Source organism: Pollicipes pollicipes, unplaced genomic scaffold, assembly GCF_011947565.3.
Source record: "Pollicipes pollicipes isolate AB1234 unplaced genomic scaffold, Ppol_2.1 Scaffold_6138;HRSCAF=7277_pilon_pilon_pilon, whole genome shotgun sequence".
In the NCBI taxonomy this organism is placed as follows: domain Eukaryota; kingdom Metazoa; phylum Arthropoda; class Thecostraca; order Pollicipedomorpha; family Pollicipedidae; genus Pollicipes; species Pollicipes pollicipes.
In genome coordinates, this window is record NW_023596818.1 from 23,113,068 (window position 1) to 23,122,317 (window position 9,250).

General features: G+C 49.4%; 1 protein-coding gene across 1 annotated transcript; it reads right to left on the reverse strand.

Moving 5' to 3' along the window:
* Positions 1 to 1,729: 1,729 nt before the first annotated feature.
* On the reverse strand, positions 1,730 to 6,985 carry LOC119105478 (kxDL motif-containing protein CG10681). Its single transcript, XM_037228944.1, has 5 exons — positions 6,964 to 6,985; positions 3,170 to 3,354; positions 2,597 to 2,796; positions 1,960 to 2,021; positions 1,730 to 1,783 (listed from the first exon to the last, which is right to left on the reverse strand). Exons 2-5 carry the CDS (start codon positions 3,349 to 3,351, stop codon positions 1,730 to 1,732), a joined length of 498 nt encoding a protein of 165 aa, XP_037084839.1. The 5' UTR covers positions 3,352 to 3,354; positions 6,964 to 6,985.
* Between the last annotated feature and the right edge of the window lie 2,265 nt (positions 6,986 to 9,250).

Here is a 9,250-nt window from a genome sequence, read left to right on the forward strand (position 1 = left end):
ATAACACGCCATACCGCGTGCCCCTCCCCGTGTGCGACCAATTTCGGGTCAGTTCGTGTCTAGAAATTCATACCGCAGCAACAGTCACGCCCTTTCGTCGTCGGTCGTTGAGTAATTCGTGGATGGTTCGTTGCATGCGCGCAAGGGACTTACATTGTCAGAGCCAGTTCTTGGTGCATATCACAATTCTCAGGGAGATTCGGCGCCAGTGTCTGTCCGACTCCATGACTGCGGGACGCCGAAGTAGCCCACGCTACGCTATGCTGGGCGGGAGTGAGGCTTATGCGGCATGTCAGTCTACAACTTCAATCCGATAATTAGAAGACATAAGTGGAGAGAACAGTTTCCTATAACATGTATTACGTATACGGGAAATACGTGAACACTGACGAAAAGCCGCCATAGACGCAGACATCCATTAATTATTATAGTTTACAACACTATAACAGTCCATACCAGAGGCGGTCGCCTTTACTGAGATCATTACTAACGGTTGTTTTCTTGAGCTGGTCTCTTGATACGTTTGAGCCGCACTTCACTGGAGATAAAGTACAAGAGAAGCCATTGGCAAAGGCTAATGCTGACCTGGCTAAATCCCTCACAAGAGCGTGACAGCAGAGGACCACAGGCCTGGCCTTCCAAACATCCATAGCAATCAGACACACATGTTTTGACTGCGTGTCATCTCGACCAAATGATAGAAATGCTCTAGGAATATCTAAATTTGTCGGCAATAACCTGAGAAAGCATGTGTTAAGTCGCAGGCAAGCTCCGGCCCATGGCTAACTTTCCTGCATCTCCCCGATATATACTCTCTTCTCATAATATGGCGACGGGCTGTTCACATTTCCAGGGTTTTAGTTTTTAGTTCACTGCCGCCAAGCCACCTATTCCTGCTGCGAAGCAGGTGAACTAAAACCGCCGGCCACTAGCCGTGGTTTGGATTGCACAGCACCACGACATATAACGCGTCGATGTAAGAAAAACTGCACCCCTCGGGTGACACAGCCGCTCCCGCACCCCACCGCACGGATACGGCCGCAATGCGGCCCGGTCTGACGTTCAACGACGCGAGGGCTGCTGCGTGCGCCACACCCCAGGCCGCGGAGGACAGCCGCCGTAGTCGATCGGACACCGGAGGCTGGCGCTCCCAGTCACGCTGGCAGTGCCGAGGTCACCACACGCTGGCGCCCACTGCAGCTCCGCGGTAGACGGGGCGGCGCCGACCCAGTCACTGCCGCGCCCAGTGGGCGGCGAGAGTTTGTGCATGCGACCACACATCGCCACAGATCGACCGTAAGCCATGCCGCCCCGAGACGAGGCCGCGTACGTGCCTTACATCAGCCGTCAGCCTCGCCGGCCGCGTCGCACTAGAACCCTTGAGCGACCGGTCTGCCACGCCCGCGCGGCTCCTGGCCTGGCGGAGCACGCACTGTTACCTATCACGAGTCGATACAACAGCCGCTGGCGCTGTTCACAGGTTGATGAAACGCGCTGGCGCCGCGTATGAGAAATGGCGGAAATCCCGCGACACCGGTCACGAATTGGTGGATGAGACGCTGGCGCCGCTCACGAATTGGTGGAGGAGACGCTGGCGCCGCTCACGAATTGGTGGAGGAGACGCTGGCGCCGCTCCCGAGTTGGTGGATGAGACGCTGGCGCAGCTCACGAGTCGGTGGATGAGACGCTGGCGCCGCTCCCAAGTTGGTGGATGAAACGCTGGCGCCGCTCACGAGTTGGTGGACGAGACGCTGGTGCCGCTCACGAATTGGTGGATGAGACGCTAGCGTCGTCCTCGCTGTCAGATGAGCTGTGTGGCGGTGGCTCCGACTGCTGGGGCGGTCGTTCGCCGCTGGCGCCCGCGCCGGCCGCCGCCGCTGCGTGGTACGAGTGACGCTTCAACTCGGCGCGCGGCCGGCCGGGCCGCTCGCGCATGCGCACTGCGGGCGCAGCGGTCGCCGCTGCAGCCGCCATGCCCACCTCTTCCTCCTCCTCGGGCAGCGCGGCGCGGTTGGCGGCGTCTGGAGGCCGGGCAGGTCAGTCAGGAGGACTCAGTGGCTGGGTCCATAAAGCTGCCTTCCAGACAATAGGAGTGGTTATCAAGGTTTGCTGAAAGTCAATCCCTGTGGCGAAACAAAATGATGGAGCGCGCCCCACTGTGGAGCGCACAATGCAAGACCACAACGTTGATTCGTGCCATTCTTTTCACATTAATCTACCTATTTAGCGCCAGGTGTAATACATGACCTATGTTATTCAAAACCACAGTCGTTGTTGACAATTCGGACCACAAAGTGCGCACTACCAGCCGTGTGATATATGCAACACATTTAAAACCATCATAAGAGCAGCAGTTCGGTAAGAGCAGAAGATGTCATATCGTGCAAAGCATGACATACAGTGCATATGAAGGGCGATCGACGACTGCCAACAGACGGGGCAAGCTCTTTACATGCATCAATCCTTCTTAATCCCTTTGCGCAAGGTCCTGCAAAAACGTGGCTAATTTTCCACAATGTTTCCGGGGTCGTCGAAGTAGAATTTCTGGCATCAAGGACGCCGATTGTTTTTGTGATTGCCGGAAGGCACATCTCACCCGCGAACTGTTTGGGATACTGGCTGCTCAGCTTGGCCTTCAGCTTCCTAATACGTTCAAAGATCTGACTGAGGTCCTTCTTCATGTCCGTCAGCATCTGAACGTGTTTTTTGAAGTCGACTGTAGTGTTCTGAAGTCGTTGTGCCGATAACGCATTGCAGTTGGTCAGCATGGCGTTGGTCTTCTCGAACCGCTGCAGCCTGCACATGGAGAGAGACATGAACTATAGAGTAAACGATGATATAAGGAGTCCTCAGTCCTTGCTGGCGCACTGACAAATGAAACCCCTTCATTCCCAACTAAAACGCACACCAGTCATTGGACCACTATTCTCATTGAACAGTGTCGCCTTCTATCACTACAGCATCACAAACGGCCGATTCGATACTCATGACAAGCACCACCAGCCATGGCCCACATACTCTGGCAACCCTCTCTCGCATGGCATATGCGTCTTTCCCTGGCCAGTCCGCCCAAAACGCAGACGGCTGCGCGGTGTAGCCCGGGCGGGGGTCTGGACGACAGCTGTGTCCGACCACCTCGGCAGGCAAATGAGTCTCAAGGCCAACCTACATGACTTTCTGAGCGCGTATGATGGCCTCTGTGTCTTCTGTGCTGACGGTGCCTGCCAAGCCCTGGATGAACACCTCGGGTGCTGTGTAGTTCTGGAAGCACTCGTAGCCGTAATAGCTCGACGTCAGCATCTCGCTGGAGGGCTCTCCCTCCGCCTCCGGCACATGCAAGGACTCAGCCATGCTCTGTAATAGATGGTGTCGTAGACTATATGAGGCAGAGTGGCACAGCGAACCTTCGTAGAGGTGGTTTCATTTCGTGGCCCCGTATCCTTTATTTTTAGCACGCAAATTTTCAGGCGCACCACAGCGGGCCTGAGGGCCTGCACTTCTGGGAGGCACAAATCCAGGGACATCGCAGCGTCATCTCCCCATTGACGAAATCTTATATCGGTCCATTCGGTGAAAGGGCAGCAAAATCCTCATTTCGGGGAGCTGCAACCTTAATTTTCACGGGACACTAAATCCAAGCGGGCCATGTAAAGGGCCCCACACCTTCATTTTCAAAGGCTTCAATGGGCCCAGACAAAGTCCAGGACATGCCCCTAGGTTAAGCGACATCAAAAACTTTCATTTCCAAGCATCACGACCTTTATCCCCAATAGGCACCCTACTCCAGGAGGCCCCAAGATGGGTCCCAAGTCCCACCCATCCCTTCATTTTCGAGGGACAACATATTGCAGGAGGCACACAAATTGCCCCACGATCTTCATTTTTACGAGCAGCCGAATTCCAGGGGCGCCACCATCGGATCTCGTATAACCCCGGATGTCAAAGGGCCTCTTGCGTTGATCGGGGTTCTCTTGACAATGGAAGGAGATATGTGGAGTGCCAGTGCAAGCGTTCATCTTCGAATGACACCATTGAAAGATCCTGTATCAGTCAGAGACCCCAGTACCGAACCAGCCGTCCTTCACCCCGTTTCAAGCGGTGGCGATTATCTGGGGTGGGGTTCCTGCCCTAAGTACTGAACTCACTGCGCCGGTAAGGGACCAGTTTGCGTGAACTGGCGCAAGCCCCGCGTGAGCTCTGTGACAGATGGTCCGATGACACGGCCTGTTCACTCAGGGGGGGGGGGGGGGGGGACCGATGCGTGATGTATCCCTTTTGTGGGCACCAGGGGCCGCAGGGGCCACAGTCCCTGCATCGTTGGGGACTCCGAGCAGCCGACAGCCATTAGGGACTTCAAGCTGGAGTGCAAGGATCTTGCAGCTCCTAACCAGGAAATTTCACCTGAAGAATTTCGATGTTGGTCCTCTCAATGGAATAGCAGTTACAGGCGGTCACCAATTAACAGCCAATAGAGATTACGCCATGACGTGTGAAGTTCATGGTACTGTATGTGTTTATTCTCTCTGTTAATCTGGAAATCGCACAGGTGAAGTTTACAGCCTATACTACTTCCCACGAATACACGCGAATTTATTTTATAAAGGGTTCAATAGTGCTATATGTGGTTCCGCCCCCTTGTTGACCACCGCCCGGTGCTAACTGCGAGGACCGACGACCCACAGCCCTTGGAGACCGCAACGCTGCGTGTCGGTGTTCTTTTTCTTGGACTGCAAACATGTATGCTCCACTACTTCAGATTTGTTATTTCACTGAGAAGTTGCAAAAAAATGATGACCTCTTCAGGTGAGTTTATGAAGTTGGGATAAATCAAAGCAAATTTCAAGGCAGCTCCGATCTATGCTGCTGCCCAATCCACTGTAGTTCACGTTCATTCGGCTATGGTCATGAGAGCCCTGACCCCCAAATTTTGTATCACACCGAGAAAGTTCAACACCCCTGGATGTCCGGAGATCGGTCCATGCCGGCGCAGCCAATGGGAAGGAGGGCCACCCACCTCCTTTGGACTTGTATTTTACTTTTATCACAGAAAATGGCTCCTGACAGAAAGTTAAAAATCCCTGCCACTTCAAGTCTGTCAACAATGTGAGAGACATCATCACTGGGTGGCTTGATATCTTAGGTAGCAATGACAGCAGTCAAATATGCCAGCATTCAAACCAATGCAAATTATAAGGGCAAAATGTCAGTGTAAATAACATACATTTGTTGCTGCATCACACACATGCACTCAAATATAAATATCCAAACAATGAGGACAGCAACAGTAAAAATTTGGCTTCACCCCAAGCCTGAGTGTGTTCCCTGACATACTTGACAGAAAACTGGCATGACCAAAACAATACATGTGCAAAATTTTGAGATATAGAGGATATCAATTTCATTCCTGACCATTTTGCTGCAGGTAACAGCAGCCATGTACTTTAATGGGTTTTTAAGAACAACTGCAAGGTATGTTGACATCCCTGCAGTACAATGTAAACAATACTGGTGCAGTGCAAATAATATTGTGCAGCTGTTTAATTGTCATAATCCTTCATGGAATTCTGAACAGGCTCACATGAGTTGCTCATTTCCAAGTGAACAACATAAAATGCTTTTGACATTCCAGGGAGATAGCCCTTTGTTTTATTACCAAGTATAGCAAGTCAAAAGTCTATGAAATTCACTGGCATCACAGCTTTCTGCTAACTCAACCACCATTTCAACATTTGTATCCAGCAATGTCACTTGAGTTATCACAATGTCTACTTCATGTATAAGCTACTGCTTAAATTTCTGACCATTCACTGCATGGTCAGTGACCTCAAAATGCATCTTATTGTTCATTTTGTTGCACACAACTTAAAAACACCTTTTCAGTTGAGTCATGTTGATGCACCTGACTGATGGTATTAGCACCCAACTTTAAGTTATGTTGCCATAGGCTATCCAATATTCTTAGGTCACAATGGCAGAATTCACCAGTCTTTGGACAACATGAACCCGTTCCATGTACCTACCTTGCCCAATCCCCCACAATGTGTAGGGGAAGATTACTTCCCAAATGAAAAAAGAACCTAAAAATAGAGTGGACAAAATCTGGGGACTTCTTTATGTTTTTGAGGAGAGGCACATGTTCAGCTTTAAAGATTGTGAATACATTTGCATATACCAGCTAAATTGCAAAATACAGTGGCAGTAAGTGATGATGCTGCCTTCCATGACCATACTGTTGTTATCAGCACACAATAGATGCCACATATATCCATCCTGGTCACTAATGTCAGTGTATCAATAAACTAGTGGTAGACAAGCCATAGGCACAAGTAAGAGATGGAAATAACTACAACTAATACATAAAATGAAATTTAGTGATAACCAAGGAGTTTGATAACAAAACAAGTATCTACAAAGCACCTGATTGAAAAACAATATTCACAGACATGAATAGCATGTACAATACAGATGATGCATAGATGAATACAAGATGATGAAGTGTTAAAAAGTGAACTGTGAATACAAAAGCAATTAAATTGGTACCCTTACTTCACTACTTTTCAACAACCACTGGGTGCCGCACCTTTTCATCAGAAAAATCTCATAACAGCTTCTCTCACCTTTAACAACAATCTGCACCAAAACATAATAAAAGGTTAAATGGCAAGACACATTCACTGTGACAATGGTTTCTTGCAGTCTGGCTATCTATCACCCCACATGCAAAACCATGGCAAACATAATGGGGAGATGTCTGAGGCAGATGGAAAAGTGTCCCAAATAGGATAGCAATCCATACAATTTGATAAAGACCCCCTCAAAACAATACTTTCATCAAAGTTTGTCATTGCAGTTGGTAATACCAGTTTTAAGCCATAGAACACATAAGGATGCCATCAGTACTCAACTTAAGCAATTTGAGCCACAAAATTGATCAGCTGTCCCAAATTGCAAGCTCTGCCCTACCTCTACACCACCATGTCTCCAAAATCTGAATAGTGAGCGGGCGGCACCACTCTGCCAGCCATGTCATGGCTTCCTTACTTCGGTAAGCAGGCACTCAAGCTGCGTCGTGTGTTAATGCCTAATGCCTATAACCTAGACTTTGTAAACAGTGATTCAAGCAACGACAAATTCAGGAAATTGACAGCAACCCACAGTTGTTGCGACAAATTTCCATTCCATATGAGCCGGGTCTTCACAAGCCTCACGCGGATAACCTACGAATGTCACGTACGTGACCGCACTGCGCTCCATGACGATCGTATCCAGAATGGCCTCATACCGTCGTTTTTTTTCTTCTTCGGTGGGCCAGTGCAAGGCCTCTTTTTTCTTTCGGCGGGCCTAAAGTCACCTCCGAGGGGGGAAATTTACTTCCGGCATAAGGCCAGGCAACGATTACTTTAACCCGGCTTATGCTGCCCGGTGCAAAGCGAGGGAAAGGGTGTTTTGAAGTGGCGTTAGGCTAACCTGGCTCATTTTTGTCCAGCAAGATCATAGCAAGTAAAGCAGACCGCAGCAATACATACATATATATATATATATATATATATATATATATATATATATATATATATATATATATATATTCATTTCATGACGGCACAACACGCATCCAGTACGTTTGAACGACAAGTGAGCCTCTTCGCCTGCCCCTCCGCCTCACTCCTAGGGTGCCGGGAGTCCTGTGCGAGGTGTCCGTGTCATCGGTGGCCTTCACTCAGCTGACTCGTCGGCGACCTGCGCGATGGATGGACGGATGCCGGGCCACTTCATCGCAGCAACGAAGAGATCAGTCCCGAGCTCCGCCGCGCGGCACGACATTGTAGTGCTGTGTGGTGCTATTGAGTCCTGGTAAGTCCTAACTAATACAAACCAGGACTCCTAGCCAAAAGGGAAAAACCTGCAACCTTTGCCAAATGATGCAGGAAAAAACCCTTTATTGAAATGAAAGTATCAAATCCTGTACTGTGTAAAGACTCAAAGAGAACCATCAAATCAGGATAAGAATCACCGAGGGAGACCGGAAGTTGAATGGAAGCTGATTAGCGTTGGTGTAATTGATGAGCGGCTGCCTTGATCGTTGGTATACCGGACACACGAGGAGTGAGTGATTTATTGTGAATGGGATGTCGCAGGGATGACATAGCGGAGGAAGAGCACGTTCGAAAAGGTGGCAGTGGGTGATTTTGGTGTGACCGATACAAAGTCCGGTAAGCAGGACTTCCTTGAGGCGATTGTCTTGATAAATTGTCTACCAGTGCTGAAGTATGGGTTTGATTGGGTATAGGTGGTGATGAGCGCGTTGATCCCTCTCGGATTGGAGAAAGAGACGGAAATGTAAATTGATGACTGTTAGAATATCAGAAACGGGACAACGAAGATGATTACGTCCCGGAAGCAGGAGGCTTCGTTTTGCTTCTTCGTCAGCAGTGCTGTTTCCATGAATATTTGCGTGTCCAGGCATCCAGAGAACATTACGTGAATTTGTTGAGGAAGGGAGCAGAGCGTTCGTCGTATGCCGTTAGTTCAGCCGTATACGCCGTATTGTAATTTGACAGGCGGTTTGATTTGTGGTAATTGTGATGCACGAAGGCAGCTCCTGTGCGACCATCGCACCGGGAGCCGTCAGTGTAAATAAAGGTGTGCTGGTCATGTCCTCCTTTGAACTCAGCGAAGAGTGCATGCACCTCGGTTTCTGATACGTCTCGTTTTTTGGTGTTTAAACAGATTAAGTTAGGTCAAAATGGTCGGGGACTGGGAGTTGGGCTGCAGGGAATGTCCGGGAGATTAAGCGCCCGCTGCGCTAGAGCAACGCGAGTACGCGAGTGTTGTACGCAGGGTTACCAATATGCGCTATGGTGCGTGCGTAAAATCTGAGAAGTCGCAATTTTCGTCGGTGTGATAGGGAGAGGATATTCCTGTCTGCGAGCAGATTTGGGACCGGGGAGGTGCGAAGTGCACCAGCCACTATGCGGAGGGCAGCGTTTTGGATGGTCTCCAGGGTTTCGACTTTTTGGAAGAAATATCATAAAAAGAGAGCCACCGTCACCCCAACGTTACCTTGCACCGAGTACGCGACAAACGCCGCGAACCTTGCATGGCTATTCCAAAATTTGTCAACTTTAGGAAGTGAAACCTTTAAGCATGTACAAAGATAACGGTCTCAGTATATCATTTTGTGTGTTTGTAATGTTATTCTAAGTACATACTTCAAAACAGTCCTCCATTTTAAGTTTGTGCAAAACGATCA